Source organism: Monocercomonoides exilis, assembly GCF_001643675.1.
Source record: "Monocercomonoides exilis strain PA203 chromosome Unknown scaffold30-1206723, whole genome shotgun sequence".
NCBI classification, from domain to species: domain Eukaryota; phylum Preaxostyla; order Oxymonadida; family Polymastigidae; genus Monocercomonoides; species Monocercomonoides exilis.
The window spans coordinates 172,501-191,951 of NW_027150575.1; the positions used below are offsets into that span (position 1 = coordinate 172,501).

A 19,451-nucleotide genomic window follows, 5' to 3' on the forward strand; every position below is an offset into this window, starting at 1 on the left:
TTCACGCTCATTCGTTCGAAGTTCAAATTGCTAGCATTAAGGTTGCATGAACGACAATTACGTCATCACTATTGAAGATGATGATTCACCAACAGACGATGCATCTCAAAATCACAGTTTTTTCGAATATAAAAACGTTTCATATCTACCAATTGCAGAATTTCCATTTCATTCGGGCAACGCAGATGCATATAACCAAAAATTTGTGAATTGTCAATCGTTTTCACAGCAATTTCTTAAATTAAAAAGCATTTTTCCAAATGAATGCACAAATCTAAAAATACAAACTCAAAATGAAGAGAAATGTTCTTATTCTTTCAGTACAATTGACAAAGTTGATTATGACCAACGTTGGACTCCTCCTATTTTGTCAGAAGCGAATCTATACAATACTCAGTCAATAAATTTATTAATTGCTCAGCTACGCTTTTTTATTGGACTTGACGAAAACCCTTTGAATGACTTTCAGTTTCACAGAAACATTTTGCCAGAATTGTCTGTGATTAATTCCATTCCTTCAACCCTTTCACTTTTTATGCATGGTACCTTATTCAAAACACAAGTTGATGGAACGAAATATTCAATACGTGAGAGGATGATTCTTCCTTCTTCATACCTTTATCCATCTTTATTTGCTCGAAGAGCGATTATCCCCTCATCTCTTCCTTTACAGGCAAATCCTGATTCTGACCTTCCAAAATCCCCTTTCATCCAGAACAATAAACGAATCGTCAGAAGCAGGAAGCGAGTCCAAAGTGATGGGGATTCTGCGAAGTTTGGAGTGAAAAACAAAGAACACGAAGTGCGCGCCAAGACAGAAGGCGGAGGCGCTGTGAAAATACGGCCCAGCAATTTGTCGCGCAACAGAGCGAAAATGCGGGAGATGCGGAATCAGACCAGGGCGGAAAAGGAGATTAGGCGCCTGGGGGCGAAAACAAGCGGCGAGTCAGACGAGCGCATCGGCATTGAGGAATGGATTGTGTCTGACGGGATGGCGTCGGTCGTGAAGGAAATCTGCTTGTTTGGGCAGGAGCTGAAGAGCAGCATCGAATACGATGTCAAATCGCCCTATAACTTCAAGCAATACAGCGAGGGCAGCATCGCCCCAGGCAAAGAGGTGCTCTTGAAAGCGAACCCGTTTTCCCATCCGATGCGGACGCTGCGTCAGCTGCTGCTGGTGATGTTTGAGTGCGTCTGGCTGAGCAGCTGCCGGTATGCACTGGGGGAGATGCGGAAGGAGACGACCGTGTCGACCACTGAGCTGGAGATGGTGAATGCGCTGAAGTTTCAGATGGGCTACAGCTCGCTGCGGCCGGCGGCGACTGAAGACGCGCTGCGGGTGCTAGACTCCTGGCGCGTGAAGTCGAAAGAGGAGAGAAGGATACTCAAAATGGGCGCAGACTCAGAAATCCCCATTTTGCTGGATGAACAGCCATCAGCTGCGAGTGTGGCTGTGAATGCGAATGTGAATGTGACTGCAACTTCAACAGCGAATGCGTCGCCGTCAAAGTCGAATTCAGCAGCTTTCTCTGGAAATTCTGTGAATTCTGCGCAAGCACAGTCTTCTTCTCCTTCGCATTCTCATTCGCCTTCGTCTTCAACTTCTTCGTCTTTTCAGACACAATCTCCTCTTTCTTCTTCTTCTTTATCAAATTCAACTTCTTCTTCTTCTTCTCATACAGAGCACAGTCAAACAACACCTCCACCAGTATCATCTCATTTACAAAGTTCAATTTCAACCCCTCGAATTCATCATTTATCATCATCATCATCATCATCATCATCATCATCATCATCATCTTCTTCTTCTTCTTCTTCTTCCTCTTCTTCTTCCACCAAAAATCCAAAGGATTCTTCCATTCTTTCTCAATCATCATCATCATCTTCTTCTTCTTCATTTTCTTCTTTTTCATCTTCATCCCCTTTAAACATTCTCAATTCTCCTTCTTGGCTGCATTTTCTGTCTGTTCATAGAGAAATCGTGTCTCTTTTCCTTTTGGATGGATATTTCATTGAGAAAGAACGGTATCTGATTCTGAGGTGTATGAATGAAAGCATAAAAACAAAAATAAGAATGAAGGAGAAAGAGAAAGAGGAAAAAGAAAGAGAAGAAAAAGAGAAAGAGAAAGAAAAACTTAAAGAAAATAGCGAAATTGCAATTAATCAACAAGAAAACGAACCACAAAATTTGAATCATTTTCCCTCTCAAACACAAAAAATAACAGAAAATTCGAATAAAACAGAGAATATTTCAGATAACTCCAGCAATAACTATAGCACAGTTGGCAGTGAAGGATCAATTCCATTCAATGAATGGAGAGATCTGAGTGATGATGATGATGAAGATAGCATTGACAGCTGCCCTTCTTCTTCTCCTCAGTCTTCTTCTTCTCCTCCTCGTTACAATTCTTCTTCTTCTTCTTCTTTTATTTCTTCTTCTTCTCAATCTTCGTCTTCTCATTCCTCTCCTTCTCCTCCTCTTCCTCCTCCCTTTTATAATTCTTCTTCTTCTTCTTTCGATGTTACTCACTCAATTTCAGCTGAAATTCAAAACGAAGAGAAAAATAATGAACAAATAGAAAAACATCAGATTGATGCTAAAAATTCACTTGGTGCAAATGAAGAATTGCTTGAGAAGAAAACATTGGATTTTTCATCAGAATTAGATAAAACACAAGATTCTTCTTATAATGACACATCATCATCATCATCATCATCATCATCATCATCATCTTCTTCTTCTTCCTCCTCTTCTTCCTTCTCTCCTTCATATTTTCCAACTTTTTCTACTCCACATTCACAAAATGCCTTCCTTACTCCATCAAAACCTTCACCTTTCATTCCTTCTCCTCCTTTACCCTCTAATTTATCATCTTCTTCACCTTCTTCATCTTCTCCTCCTGATTTTTCTTCTCCTTTCTCCTCCTCCTCCTCCTCCTCCTCCTCTTCCTCTTCCTCTTCCTCTTCTTCTTCTTCTTCCTCTTCCTCTTCCTCTTCTTCTTCTTCTTCTTCCTCCTCCTCCTCCTCTTCTTCTTCTGATGAACATTCTTCTTCTTCTTCTCTCATCCAAACAATCCCTGGGGCTGAGGCATTTCCTCAGAGCATGTTTCTCGAAAGCGCCTCTCCTTATTTGTCTCCTTCTCCTCTGCCTTCATCATCATCATCATCATCATCCTTTTCCTCCTCTTCTTCTCCTTCTTCTTTTTCTCCTCCTCCTCATCTTCCTCCTCATCTTCCTCTTCCTCATCGTCCTTCTTCTTCTCCTTCTCGCTCTTCTTCTTCCTCTTCCACTTCTGTTTCATCATCATTTCATTCGCCTTCACATTCAGCCATTTCATCACCAAATCACACTAACACTTCATTTTCATCATCTCCTCTTTCAAATTCTTCCTCTTCTTCCTCTTCTTCTTCTCCCTCTTCTTCTTCTCCTTTCAATTCATCTTCCACTTCACCAAAAACACCTCATCCTCTTTCTCATTCACATTCACATTCTCCTGACAGTTCACCATTTCTAACCCCTTCCCTTTTCCCTTCTCCTTCAACCTCAACTTCTCCTTCTTCTCTCTCTTTCTCTTTCTCTCCCTCACCTTATGCCTCTTCTTCTTCTTCTTCCTCTTCTTCTTCTTCCTCTTCTTCTTCTTCCTCCTCTTCCTCTTCTATCAACTTTTCAAGTTCTGTTATGAATACACCTCTTAATCCTTCTTCCAACCATTCATTTCCTTCTCTTCCTTCTCATTCATCTTCTTCTCGTCTTCCTCCTCTTCCTCCTCCTCCGCCACCTCCGCTTCCACAACCTCTTTCTTCAATTCATCATCATATTCCTCCTCTTCCTCCTCCTTCTGCTTTATCACAAAATACTTATTCTTCTTCTTCATCTTCCTCTTCCTTCACCTCTTCTTCCTCCTCTTCCTCTTCCTCCTCTTCCTCTTCCTCCTCTTCCTCCTCTTCCTCCTCTTCCTCCTCTTCCTCCTCCCCTCTTTCAAACACATCCATCGTCGACTGCCCATCTTCTCCTTTCCCTCCCTTCGAGCCATCTGTTATGCCTTCTTCTTTTCTCACTCACTTCCGCTTGCCTTTGAAAGCATTTTGCGTTGATTATTTTTGTGTGGCTGTTTCTGAGTGTGTTGTTGGTGTGGATTTCAGAAGATACGAAAGTGAAGTTAAAAAAGAAGATAAAAAAGAAGATAAAAGAGAAGGGAACAAGAGAAAATCGAGAAATTCGAATGTGAAAGAGGGGAATGATGGGAAAATGAAAAATTTTGGACTTTCTTTTGATGACGGCAAAGAAGAAGAAGAAGAAGAAGAAGAAGAATGTGATGATGATGATGATGATGATGAAAGTTATGCCTTGTTTGAGAAAGAGCTTCGAACTCTTCGCTTGCCAATTATTCGTGTTGTTATTCCGCTTTCTTCTACTTTTTCCTTATCATCAACATCAACATCAACATCTTCCTCCTCCTCTTCCTCCTCCTCTTCTTCTTCCTCCTCCTCTTCTCCTTTTCCTTTTCCTCCTCTTCCTCATTCCAACATTCCATCAACATCAGAACCAACTGCAAATTCCAAGTTTTCAGGCGAAGACTTCAGAGACAGCCAAGAAAGTGCGTATGAATGGAAAAAACAGCTCACAGCGTTCATCATTCTTCTCCGCAAACACGGATGTTCAGTTTATTTCAACAAAAATCTCTTTGAAGACCAAAAAATGAACTCAAAACAAGAATTTGTGAAGAAAGAAGACGAAATTTTGAACGGAAATGATATTTTTGGCTCTTCTATGCAGAAATCACAAGTTGCATTTTCGCCTTCTTCATTTCCTTCCTCCTCTCCTCATTCTTCTTCTTCTTCTTTTTCCTCTTCTTGTTTTAATTCTTCTTTCTCCTCCTCCTCCTCTTCTTCTTCATCTGTTCCTGACAACACATTGATTGTTGATATCCCCTTTCGTTCTGTTGCTTCTCCTTCCAATCCATTCTATGTGAAGTTCCATCAACAAAGAAGAACAATCATCCTTGCTCATTTTTTGGATACTTCTTCACAAAAATTCCAGGCAAATGACTCAAAAACAGAAGGAAAATCTGTTTTGAGTGGGATTTCGTTGCAATCACTGCAAAAACAGCAGCAGCAGCAATCACAAGAGAAAATAGAAGCCAATGTGTCAATTTTATCAACACCCTCTTCTTCTTCCTCCTCTTCCTCCTCCAAGAAGTCAATGCATCATCAAGCCCCCGGCTTTATCACTTCTTCTTCCCTGTCAAATGAGCATCTTCCTCTGTTTAACAGGAGAAATTGGCTTGTCTTCCTCTTTTCTGAGAGCAAAGGCTGTGTCAAAGCGAAACTTCTACCGATTTTTCAAAGAGGGATCAAAAAGGACGAAAGAATAGCAAAAAACTATTTTTTGTCATTCAAAGCAGAAGAAAAGAAAATGACGCTGCAAGATGGCTTGTTTTATTCAATTGGAAGAGAAAATGCATTGAATTCTCAACAAACAAAGGAAAAATCATCTTCATCATCAATTTCATCTCTTTCATCTCCTTCATCTCTTTCATCTTCCTCTTCTCAACCAGATTCAAAAGATTTCAGCTCATTCTCTTCGTCTGAACAGTATTCTCTTGCTGAATCATCCACATTTCGTGTCGCAATGTTCTGGTTTGCTTCGCTCATTTCGCCTTTTCTTCCGAATTCTCCGTTTTTCCGCCTTCTTCCCAATTCCTGGGCAATCTATTTGTGTTCGGCCTTTTTTGACACATCTTCTCAATGGATGTCAAAAAGAATCGTCAAATTGCTCTCTTCTGCTGCTGATTCTTTTGTCACTTGTGGCAATAATTGCAATGTGATAAATGCGTCAAAAGATCCTATTCAATCATCATCATCATCATCATCATCATCATCATTAGCATTAGCATCTTCTTCTTCTTCTTCCTCCTCATCTTCTTCTTCCTCTTCATCAACCAACCAAACTCTTCCCATCATTTCACAATCACTATCACTTTCCTCTTCTCCTTCATTTTCTCCTTCCTCCTCATCTTCTCCTTCTCTCCCTCTGTGTCGTGTTCCTGATCCACAATGTCTTCTCAACTCCCCCTTTTCCTTCCGCCTTCCAATGGCCCTCCACTTCTCCTTCGATTGTGCTGCTTCCACTCGAAGCGTCTCATTCAAAGGATACGTCATTTCTAACCCAAACGAAGACAAATCATCATCATCATCATCTTCTTCTTCTTCGTCTTCGTCTGCTTCTTCACTTTTGCCAAGCTCTCCTCCTTCTCCTTCTTCTTATTCTGCTGAGTCCTCTGCAACAGAACACAAATCTCGCTCGCCTTCTTCTTCCTCTTTTTTGTCAGACACACCACCCTCTCGCCATTCATCCTCCTCCTCCTCCTCTTCCTCTTCATCTCTATTCAGTTCATTGTCTCCAACTCCTTCTCTTTCCAGAACACATTCGCCATCTCATACCAATTCACGCTCACACACACAAACAAGCTCGCCTGCTCGTTCAAACACACACTCAGCATTCTCTGACCAGAAAAATGAAGGGAAAAGAAATTCTGAACAAATGGCTGTTTCATTGAAGATTTCAAGTTTGATACATGATGATGCTTTATCAAGCATTCATTCACAATCATCCTCACCTTTCAGTTCAAATTCGAAAGATATCAAAAGCGCACAAGAAATCACCACCAAACATGAGCATTCGCCGAATAGCCAACAAAAATTGTTGCATTCTGAACATCCAGCAAAGCCAATAATTCCAAGCGCAGAAGTTGTCGATGTTGAAAGTTTCCCAATCGATTCGACAGGTTTTTCGGACACTCAAATGTTTCCACCGCCGTATAATCCCTTTGGCATGCCAAGCATCAATAGCAGATCGCTCCTGAGTGATTACATGCCTTATTCCTTTAACAACAACAACAACAATAATAATAATATCAGCAATTATCAGTGGAAACCACATCTCTATTCCGATGCTACTGATCCGTTGCAACTGAACAAAAGCAAACTCTATCGGCAAAGCCATTCACCAGCAAGTGCATCACATTCAACACACTCACACCCAACAAAAAGAGATGCCTGGTCGATTCGCCCTTCAGACAGCACAACAGAAACAGAGCAGCATTTGAAGCTGAATGAAACTGATAATCCAACAGCGCCTTATTCGGCAAGCTCTTTTCCTTCAAAAAACCTGCTGACTTCGCAGTATTCCTTTCAAACTCCTGCTCAACCTTATGATAATTCTTCTGATGTTTATAAGAATCATCAGAAAATGTCAAAAAAGGTAGGAGGAGGAAGAAGGGATGAAGTAGACGGAGACAGCAATTTTGGAGGAGGATTAGAATTTGATTCCAGACAAAATGGAGAAAAATATGAAGTTATGCAAAATATGAAGCGAAAAGGTACACATTCGTCCAAATCGAAATCAGAACATCACAAAACGAGCAATCATAAACACCATAGACATCATTCAAAAGAAAAAAGGGAATCTCAAAAAACAGAAATTCATTTTGAAACGACGGAGCACGCCATTGAGACAAACAGCGCAAAATACACTTCGCATCACTCACACCACTCACATCATTCACACCACTCTCGCCGCTCTCACCATTCACGTCATTCACATCATTCACACCACTCAAATCACTCAACTCATTCACGCCATTCATATCAGTCACAAATGCGTTGTTCATCGACTGCCAAAGTCGATGAGCCACATTCACATCTACAGCCGCCTTTCCATCCAGTTGACGCTCCTGCTAAGCATCAGGACGAGTCAAGTTCGCACCAAAGAGGAAGTTCCTCTTTCGTCATTCGAACCGACTCAAGCCATCATTCCCATGCACACCACGAGCCATTTCATAGCCCTTTTAATTCACAAATCGCTAAATCGAGTGATAGACCTACAAATTTTGTAGCTTCAGTATATAAAGCAAAGCTAAATGGCTATAAATCTCGATCAAGAAGCCATTCTCGCAATGCACATTCATTCGATCATGCATTGTTAAATAAGCTTATCAAAGAACCTTTTTCTGCTTTATCACTTGAAAAAGCAGAATTTCATTCATCTTCGTCTTTCGAAGTTAGTTCACGAAAACATTCTGTCCCTTCGCAATCTAATCCTCACATTCAAAATTTTTCAATTCATATGAAAGAAAACGAGACTTTATTCGAACACAGTTACCATCACAGCAGCAGCGATAAACATCCAGAAAAGAACACTCAAGAACTTGATCCAATGCAAACAAGAAAAGAAACCCATTCTGAACATTCTGCTTCAAAAGATCTTAAACATCGAAGTCAGAGGCACAATCGTTTGAAAAGAAGTCACAAAAGTCATGCTTTTGTAGAAAGGAAAGACGATCATGCTGAGCCGCTTCTGATGGCACCAGAGTTAGCAAGCGATGCCAACCTTCAGAAACAAAATCACCAAAATGCGGCTATTCGGAGATCGATGTCTGCCAATGATGAAAGTCAGAAACAATTGATACCGGAGCCAATTTATCAGGATCACGCTGATTCTTATTCATCGTCTTCAGCTTTGCCTCATGGTGTTGATCAGCAAGTTCCACTTTTTCATCCTCCTTTTCCTCCTCCTCCTCAACTTTCCCTTCCAATTGCATCAAGCCAAAAATCTTCAATGATGAATGCTCCTTTTGTAAAGCCTATTCGTAATTCAATGAATTTTCATGGTGTTTCTAGCGGTTTAATGTCTCGTCATTTGATACTTGAAAATTTTCTATTTAGAAAGAGAGTGTCTCAAATGCGTCATCTTTATCCGTCTGACAATCGAATTTCGAATAAAAAGATAAGTTCTGGCTATGATTCAATCAAAGACCTTTCGAACTTTCATGAAAAATCATCAAATTTCGCTGCAAAAGATAAAAATTTCGAATCATTATCGTTTTCTGGAATCGAAAAGATTGAGAATGACATTTTTGATAAAGAGAATGTAATTGAAGAAATTGATATTATCGAAGGAGAAAAAGAACTTTCTGATGTTGTAATAGAGACTGAAGTAACTGAAAAGGTTTCAAATCCATTGCATTCTGATGATTCCAATGGAAATATTATTTACAAATTACAGGAAATATCATCATCAAATAAGAGTGAGACGGAGAAGACTGATCAACCGTCTCTGCCTCTTCCTTCACCTTTTCCTTCAATTAAATTGGTGTCTGATCCTTTTTTATTCAAATATCCACACACAAGCCTTGTCGATCCAACTTCAATTCCTGCTGCCTTCATCCATCCATCCTGTGTCCCATCAAACCTTTCCTCCACACCACCAATCATTCCTCCCTGCCATCTTCTCCCTGGCTCTCCTCTTCTTCCTGTTGTTATCCGCAAGGTACACTCGCTGCTTCGATTGTTCTGGAGAGATAGCGAAGAGCAGCTGATGACATTCCCGCCAGGCTCGCAGGATGTGGAGAGAGTGATGATTACTGTTGGAGATGTGGAGCGGTTGAGGCAAGGGTGCTGGCTGAACGACAACATCATCACTTTCTATTTGAAATACATTCACTGCATCTCTCCTGAATACACAAAGAAGAAGACTCATCTTTTCAACACTTTCTTTTTTGAGTTTATCAAAAAGAAAATTGGAAAGTTGACTTCAAAATCGGTAAATGGATATAATTCTGAGACAGATCAAGCACTCGACCCACAAATCGGAGAACCTGAACAGTTTCAGAATCACGAGCTGAAGTTAAACACAAGGGGTAGCTCTTCATTTATGTCTTCTTTCCCAAAAAGAGCTTTGAGACACCTCCGCTCTCATTCGTCTCTGAGAACACGAAATCTCATTTTCGACAAGCCGTTGCAACACAAAATGGCGAGGTTATCTTATTCTGCCAATCTCAGATCCATTCAATTTGCAGCTTCCTCAAAAAAACAGTTACCTATGGAAGAATATCAAGTTAATGAACATCTTCTTGATGATAGCAAAGCTGCAACGAACAGTGGTTTAAGTGAGACAAAAGAAATAAACGAGGAAAATAATCAACCAACAAACATTCAAGCTCGAAAGGAAGAACATAGCAAACATGCAGCTCTTTCAGATAACAGGAAAAGAATGATAACAGAGCAAACAAATGAAAATACGAAAATAAAGACAGATGAGTTTTCTCAGGAGAGTGAAGCGGCTTTGAATGATAATCTTTCTAATCGGAAATCATCGGAATCAGAGAAAGAATCGAAACTTTCAAATGATTCTTCTGTTTTGTCTGAAAACATCCAGACTCAGATAGGAAACAATGCACAACCTGCTGCAACATCAGCAGAAATACTTAGTACACACATTCAAAGCCAAAGCTCGAACCAACTTGCAAATGTGACCACTGCTCTGAACGATTCACTTGAAAAGCAAGCAAATGCTTTAGAAACGCGTTTGAGTCAAACATTGAAGCCAGAGAGGCGAATGACTTCGCTTCTGAGTCTTTTGAATGGTGGACGCAAAACACGCTCCTGGCAGAGGAACCTGAATATTGAGGAGCAGCACTTCCTGTTTCTTCCGCTGAACGAAAATCAACATTGGAGTTTGATAGTCATTTGCAATGCTGATGCTGTTGCTGAAGAGCAACGCAAATTGATGAAATTAAGAAGGAAGAAGTGGGAGTTGCATCATCAGGAAGAGAAAGAGAAAGCTGAGAAGAGGGGCGAAGAAGAAGAAGCAAGAAGTACTGATAACGAATTTGAAAAAAATCTTAAGAGAATAAGTTATTCGCATAAATATCGCTCTTTTCCTGTTTTTGGCAATGAAAGAGAAAGTGGGGAGCTGAACATGAAGAGCACTCTCCATCAGCACCCGGCACCTGCGCCTCTCCTTCCGCTGAAGAGAAGACGCCCTTTGCACGCTGCTTCCCACTCAACAAAGAGCTCAAACAGAAAGAATGAAAATGATAGAAGCGCTCGGCAATCTGTTTATCGGAATTTGTTTAAACTGAGAAATGCAGATAAGCCAAAGGCAATGCCAGAAAAATCACCACTTCTGGCTCCTCAAAAAGAGACAAAGAAAGTTAGACTGAAGACTTTTCTCGAATTTTATGCTGCTCAATTAGCAGATTATAACACATTGGGCAACCAGCGAACGAGAACAAGGTATTCTCAAAGAGCATCAGCTGCTTCAGAAGGGAATAAGGATCATCAAGCAGATTCCTCTCATTTTTTGGATGCTGAATCAATTGCTAGCTCTGTGCCAATTATGATTGGTGATTTCCTGGATAACGTGCATCTTTTCCAGAATAAATTAGACGAGTATCATGGAGATATTATGAGTGTGAAGGGAGGAGCGGACAAATTTGAGGCGGAAAGCAAGCAGTGGTTTGCATTTAATTACAGATTAAATGCAATACGCTCTCTCGGCACGGAAAAAAAGGAAAGTGAAAAACAAAAGCTGATTTCTGAATTAATAAGCAAAGAGCGAGAAAAGCTGAAAAACGAGGAAGAAGAGGAATCTACCAATGAAGAAATCAAAAGCACTTCTCAAAAGAAAATCGACACAAATCAGTCGAATTCGAATGCGGAACAATCGAAACAGTTCCAGCAAGGTGAAAAGGATGAATCCAATTTCTTGAAAACAGAACCGGAATCTGAAACCTCAGGAAAACAAGGGCAATCTCAATTTTCAGAAGATGGAAAAAATGAACAACAAGAAGATTTCATGAAAGAAGCGGAAAATTCCATTCAGAATGATTTCACAAGCTCCAATACTGAGACTTTGAATCCCAAAAATGAGGGCACTTCAAAAGAAGATAAACAATCGCAGCTTCATTCACAAACAGACTTGTCACATATTGCACCTTCTGATTCGATAGGCAGATTGACTGGTGAACAGTCATCAGAGACAAGAAGCATATCATCCGAAGAGGAGGAGAAAATTGCAGAAGATGATGAAACGAACAACAAAGAACTTCAATTGCACGAATTGCGTGCGTCAAAGGATGGCGGTGGCCCGTCTCGTTCTCATTCAAAGAAAGGAAACCCGAAGCCCAACTCAAAAGTCAAATCCAAATTGCAATCAAAAATAAAAGCCAAAGCACAAGCCAAAGCAAAAGCTGTCACTAAAGTTAGCAATAAATCGAAGGCGAAAGCTAAACCAGAAATTGCACTCAGCCCAGTCCGAAGGAAAACCTCATTGTTTTCTTTTCGTTCGTCTGAACCTGCAAAAACAGACTCAGTTGCTTCAGCCGCAAGAGCAGATCAGGATTCAGAAATCTCTTCTTCTTCTTCTTCTTCTTCTTCTTCTTCTTCTTCTTCTTCTTCTTCTTCTTCTTCTTCTTCTTCTTCTTCTCCTCCTCCTCCTCCTCCTCCTCCTCCTCCTCCTTCTCCTCCTCCTCCTCCTTCTTCTTCTTCTCCTTCTCCTTCTTCTTCTTCTACTACTGCTTCCTCTGATTCTTTTTCCACCTCTTTGGCAACATCGAAAGCGACAAACAATTATAATCTCAGAAGAAACTTGACTCCATCATATATTTTTTCAGAAGGGAAGTATTCGATTTATTACTATGGGAAGACAGAAAGTCCTGAGAAATCTTCGAATGCAAACGAGGCAGATTCGCAGCAATTGCCATCTGAGCAAACAAAGACAACTTTGTTGGAGGACAAATCTGAACACTCGGCAAATAAATTAGGAGGAGCACATAAAGCAAAAAGGAGATATGATGAGCGCACTCCGAAGTTGGCATCTCTTTTGAACCAGTCGTCATCTTCATCTTCTTCGTCTTCGTCTTCGTCTTCTTCAAAGAACACCGATTGTTTGAAGTGTGATGGGGAGAAAAGGGATGAAAGAGAAGATAAGGAGCAAGATGAAATACCAGCTGGAGAGGCATTTGATGGTAAGGATTTGGGCAAACTGCAAGGGGATTCAGCTTCTCATTTGAATTTTGTGGATGAGCCATTCAATGCGCTGATGGGTGAGGAAGAACACAAAGATGGATTCACACAGCTTCAGCAGCCACAAAACAATGGCAGCTCTGAGCAGATGCAAAGCACAGAGAAATCTTCATCAGGCACAGCACATTCATATTCATTGGCTCAAGAGTCAAATCCTTCTTCAACTGAGCCTTCGACAGGCCAAGCATCCGTCTCATCGACATCTGATTCCAAATCGCCTCAATCGCACACATCTTCAACATCATTATCTGATTTTTCTGTTTCATCTTCATTTCCTTTATTTCCTTCATTTCCTTCGTGTCAGCAATCTCCTTCAAAAATTGAACAAATTTCTCAACTTATTACATCTGTTCCAGCCATAGCTGCGTCTTCTTCTCCTTCAAGTTGCACAGAAAGTGTGAAAAGTGCATCGGGAAAAGGATGCAGAAAAGCAAAGCCGACAAAGAAGAAAAAACAGAAAAAGAAAAGAGGGAAAAAGAAAAACATAATGAATGATCCAATGATTAATTCTTATGCAGTTTCGCAATCATCTGAATTAATAAATGTTTTTGAATCAAAGCGTTTCTTGGATAATAAAAAAGGAAATGACAGCACACAGTCTCCGAATGCTTCATGTTGCAGAAGTTCCCCAGGATCAACGAGTGCATCTCCTCAGGGAACGCATCAAACAACCCCAAAAGCAACTCCTCAAATATCTCTTCATTCATCTGCGCCAACAACACCAACAACACCAGCTACACCAACAACACCAGCAACACCAGCCACTTCGCAAACGCATTCGCCAAACTCGATTTTGAGCTTGCTGCCTTTGCGACAGCAAAAGAGCCAATCGAACTCTTCCATTGACAACCTGAGAGCTGCAAAAGCGGCAATGTCAAAATCATTGTCTCCTCTTTTGCAAATGTCATCGCCTTTGCAGTCTGGCATATCGTTACAATCAAACTCACCCCTCTCGAATTATTCTCCTACAGCATCGCTTAGCAATCTTCTTTCTTCTTCGTCTTCTATTTCTTCGAATTCATTGAGCGAAAAGCAGAGCACACAGTATTTGTGGAATGCACGGGGATCATCGCTGAGCCCTTCCATGTCAGCATCTCCGCAGTTGCTGGCATGCTCTCCATCAAGCTCCATTGCGACTCCTCCTTCCTCGCTGCACTCTCCTGCCTCAAACAAAAACTCTCCTGCGAACAAAGCTTTGCATCCATTAGGAGAGGTACATTCACTGGCTAAGCTGTTCAACAGGGTGGATGAGTCATTTCCGCCTTCTCGTTTGGAGAGTGCTGCCAGAGCACAGGAATGTGGCTCAAACATTGACGACATCAATTTCTTCCCTTCAGAGTTGTCGAATATTCAGGCAACTTCTGTTGGCTCGAAGAAAGTCTGCACAAAGACAACATCTTCTCCGAATGACAAAAGATTTTCATCTTCATTGTTGAGTCCTGTTCTTTCATTTCCTCAGTTTCAGGCAGCTAACCCAACAACTTCAACAACCGATAACTCATCTCCTTCAGTGCCATCAATTTCTAGTGCTATTGAGCCATCTGAAAAGTCTGCTTCATCTGTGCAGTCAAGAGAGCATGAATCAATTCTGTTTCCACACTCATCAGAGGAGAAGCAGTCTCCGATTGATAAAGGATTGAAGGAGAATGAAAGAGATGGCAAATCTTCTTCTTCTTCTTCTTCTTCTTTCGCAAATTCAATTGGAAGCGATAAATGTGAGCGAGAAGAGAAAAAGGATGGAAACAATTCAGAGAATGGAAATGATGCTTTGAAAGAAACAATTGAAAGAGATGTTGGAGAGGACAATCTAAAAGAGGGAGAAGAGAGAGAGGAAAAAGAAGAAAAAGAAGAAAAAGAAGAAAAAGAAGAAAAAGAAGAAAAAGAAGAAAAAGAAGAAAAAGAAGAAAAAGAAGAAAAAGAAACAACAGAAGAGAAGAAAGATTCAGAAAAGCCGAATGTTGAGAAAACGTCCAAAAAGAAAGGTTCAAAATCAAGAAAAAGGCAAAGCCAGAAGCAAAACCCGAAACAGAAAGCAGACAAAAATAAAGAAGCGAAAAGAGGAAAAAGCAAAAAAGCAGAAGATGAAAAAGAGCAGACCAAAAATGAGGGTTCTTCAAAGGAAACGAAGTGGAATAATTTTGGGCGAGTTTACAGAACAAGACATAACAGCAGTTTTGAGGAAGAAGGTACTTCAGCTGTTGGAAGTCAATCAGAAGGAACTAAAAATGAACAAATGGAGGGAAATGAGAAAGAAAAGAGTGAAAGAAAGGAGACAGAAGAAAAGGATGAAAAAGAAGAGGAAAAAGGTGCAGGAAAAGAGGCAGCGGAGAATGTTGGAAAAGCAAAAGAAAGTGATTCAAATGTGAAAGGCGATGAGAAAGCTGAAGCGAGCCATGAAGAAAAGAAAATGCAAAAGAACAAAAATAAGGAAAAACAAAAGAAAAAGAAAGAGAAAAAGACTTATTCAAAAACAACTTTGAGAATGTCGACTCGAAGCAGCGAAGCGACTTCATTAATGCTTTCATCCGCACAGCCATCTCTTTCAGAGTCAGCAGCTTCGACAGCTGGCAACACATCTTTGTTGAACACTTCGACTGAATTTGTCAATGGTGCACAAAGTAAAATGCCGATCAAAACATTATCTGAGGCAAAAACAGTGAAGTCATTGAAAATCACGATGAAGAAGCGGACAGAGCCAAAAGCTGAGGCGGAAGCAGTTACAGAAACAGAGACACTTCCGGAAGAAAAATTGAGACGAACTGAAATAGAAACAGATTCTGAACAAGCTGAAAAAGCAAAAGTTGCATTGACAGAAACAATGGCTGAACAAGGAACAGAACCACAACCAGAACTACAACCAGAACTACAACCAGAACCAGAACCAGAAACAAAAGTTGAGGAAAAAGATATGACCAAAGAAATCAAAGATGAACATTTGAAAACAAATGATAAAGAAGACACGTCTGATAAATCTCCCTTTGATGAATCGGAGAGTGAAGACAAAGACAAATTTTGTGAAGAAAAAGAAGAAGACCAGACAGGACCAAAATCAGAAGAGGAGAGAGAGATATCTGTGAAAGAAAACAAACCTGAGCAAGTGATCGACAACGGTCAAATTGAGGAGGATGCTTTTGGAGTTGAGAATGATGATTTGAATATTGACTCCAAAGAGGAACTCAATGTTTGTGTTTCAGAAGCAATGCAGAAAGCTGATGAGCGTGTTGAGGAGGAAAAAGATACAGAAGAGGGGAATGGAACGAATGAAGGAAAAGATGAAAATGAACTCAAAAGAAAAGAGAAAGAAAAAATAACAGAAAAATCCATTGATTCAGCATTGAACAGTACAAAAAATGAAAACAATGAAGCAAACAAGAAGAATGAGACTGAAAAGCAGCAGACAGACTCAATTGGGCAGGAAGACGAAGAGGCGCATTCATCAGCACCAAAAATGGCTGTTCCGAAAAAGAATTTCCCGAAACTCCGTCCTCATCGACCAGGAGCCGGTTCAAACTCGATCAGCCACAGTTCAACTCCTTCGTTGACTCCTCCTTTGTATGAAGGCGGAGAGGTGTTTCATCCGCTTCGTTTGGGCTCGAATTCGTTGCACAAGCAATCAGTTTCATTGTTTCAGCACAAAGGCGCTCAGCCTGCTGGTTTGAACCGAAATGAGCCGAACAAAATGAAATCATCAAACGGTTCTTTGCCGGAAGACGAGGCACAGCTTCGAAAGCATTCATCTCCTCATTCTCATTCTCATTCAGCACACTCATCATCGTATTCATCGCTTGTTTTAGCGCCATCCTCATCCTTCAGTGAAGAAGCAGATTCAACTCACAACATCACAAAATCATCTGAACAAAAAGATCATTCGAATTTGGCTCATCATCCGTCTTCTGCATATTGCTTGTCTTCATCATCATCAGCACAATCGAATGCAAATGCGACATCAGGTGAATCAGAAGAAGGATCTTCCTCCTCACTGGGTGACAGTGAAAGCCGTTTCGACGAAAGAAGCGTTGCAGGCGAATTTGAAGCTCATTCCGCTCCATCTCCGCTTTGTTGTTCGTATCCTTCTGTTTTCTTTGATGACCCGAGTTTTCCTTGCATTCTTTTTTTGGACTCTGTTGGGATGCATCGGCAATCGTCGTATTACTCGAGCCATGCGCAGCTTATCCGACAGTTTCTGGGGATATTGTGTGTTGGCAGGGAGGGTGAGAATGGGGAGGAGATGGAGTGTGTGCTGTTTGACGAGTGGAACATGCCAGGGTTTGCTCCGACTGTCCCGCGGCAGCGGAACTCGACAGATTGCGGGATTTATGTTCTGAAGTTCTTTGAAGAGTTCATGAGGGGTATTTCGAGGCAGGCGGTGGGTGGGGAGGAGAAAGGAGGTTCGGAAGGGGATGGAGATGAATTGAGTGGAGAGCGGCAGTTTGTTGGGAGGAGGCCTCTGAACTGGGAGCTTGCTGTGGACGATGGGGATGGTGACCCAGCTTTGCTGAAGCTTGGGAATGGGGACTATGTGATGAGTATGAAGGATGTGATGAATATTTCACCAGGCATTGCGGATTGTTCACTTCCAGGAACAAAGTTCTTTGCGAAGTCTCAGAGGCCATTTGCGAATCGAGGGTATGCTACACCGCAATCGACTTCTTCGTTGTCATCTTCATCGTTGTCTTCATCCCGATCTCCATCTCCATCGACTAATGTGGATGGCTCAGGAGCATCTTCGTCTCCGACAAAGCATTCTCCTTTGCCAGACACTTCACGGGTGGCTGCAAAATGGAATGTGCACACTCCATCTTTGACAACAAATAGCTTCTTTTTGTCTCCTTTCTTGAACAATCATTCGAGTTCAACTGCTCATTTTGACACTTTTCACAATGCGCCAATTCGCTCACCTTCGTTTTCGATGAGTCCGTTTGATCCTTCTGAATGGATTGCGCTGCGGCAGCTTTATCTTTTTCGTTATGACTTGGAGGATCTCATTTTTTCGTTGATTGATTTGAACGGGCGATATTTCGACCATAATCACCAGAATAAAAATGGTTCGACTTTCTCTCCATTTCGGTGGTTGGTCGACAGAATGGACAAAACAGCAGCATTTTATGGTTGCATCGATGACGGTTCATCGGCAGGGGGCTTGAAATATCGGAATGATGTTGGTGTGCTGTTTCATTAATCATTCAATGATTGCCGAACGAGAAAATGTGACTCATTCATGAAAAGTGAATTATTTTTTCGAATGGTGAGTTTTTTTCACATCATTTATCATTACTTTTTTCTTTTTTAATTTTTTGAAATTAGAGTTATTTTCCATTTTGAGTTTGCGGAATTCTTTGTTTTATTGATTTTGAGTGAAAAGAAAGATTAAAATTTTACAAATTTGTTGATGATTCTAAATCTTCAAACGCGAGTGAAAAATGGGAAACTTTTACCAATTTTCAATGTGAATTTAATCATTTTTCGTTGGTATTTGCAAAAGAACATAGAAATGATATTTTTTGAAAGACAAAAAATATTCGTTTCTTTTTCGTCGCAATTAGAGAAATAATTCATCAATGAACGCACAAGTTGTTCTTTTTGAAGAATCGCAAATGTTCAATGATCTGATAAATGTAATAGGGTCATATTTTAATAAGTACCCAGTTTTTTATTAGATCCAAAATTTTTTTATCTCATATTGCTTCATATAGAAGCTTTCATTCAATAAAAATAATTTTAAAACAAATAATATATTATTATAAGGTTGTATTCCAAATAATTTTGAAAATTATTTCTTTAAAAAAAGATCTGTATTTTTTCAGTTTTATTTTTAGTCAATGTTTTGCTCGTGTTTCCATGAGTTTTTTAAACCAATTATTTTCCTTGTTAGCATTGTTTTTAAACTTTTCTTTTTAACATTTTTGGTTATCTTATAACTATAGAAACTCTTTTTTTTCGAACAATTTTCACACATCACCATTTTTTCATAAAACGAAAATTCAAACAAATGAAATTGTAATTTGCTACGTTGCTTGTTTTTCAAAGATACATTAATTTATGTTGAATCATATATTAAAGCTTTCTTTGTATATTTCATGTGTATAAAAAGATAAACGTGAAAAACAAAATTTGACCCTATTTCATTTTTTGATCAAATTATTCAACAAACTAAGCTTATTTCACCTGTAGGCATCACATTACAAATTGGGAATATTAATGTGATTCAATTGTATTCATTGCAATTATTGATTGTTAAACTTTATAATATATTTTATTTTAATAATAAGTTGTTCACAACTGATCGAAAAAAAAACATTTGTGGATTACATCAGATTTTCAATCTTTTTTTATTCACAAATCATTTTTGAATTGTATCTCTCATAACTTTTTTTAACTTTCACTAATTTCGCTAGAAAATGAAAATTCACATCTATGAACAAGCATCATTAATATAAAAAAATCACAATTAATAACTTTACAGTCAAATCCGGATTTAATTACCTCGCGTATTACACGACTATTTGAGACTAGATCCGATTGTGAAAAAATGCGACACAGCCTTGCACAAAAAAAAAGCAAGAAAGCAAGAAAGAAAGAAA

At 39.9% G+C, this 19,451-nt stretch overlaps 1 protein-coding gene across 1 annotated transcript; it reads left to right on the plus strand.

The window, feature by feature from the left end:
* Positions 1-46: 46 nt before the first annotated feature.
* On the plus strand, positions 47-18,170 carry MONOS_12747 (uncharacterized protein; the record flags this gene model as incomplete). Its single annotated transcript, XM_067865391.1, has 3 exons — positions 47-116; positions 564-12,128; positions 12,459-18,170. 3 exons carry the CDS (start codon positions 47-49, stop codon positions 18,047-18,049), a joined length of 17,226 nt encoding a protein of 5,741 aa, XP_067725060.1. The 3' UTR covers positions 18,050-18,170.
* Positions 18,171-19,451: the final 1,281 nt, after the last annotated feature.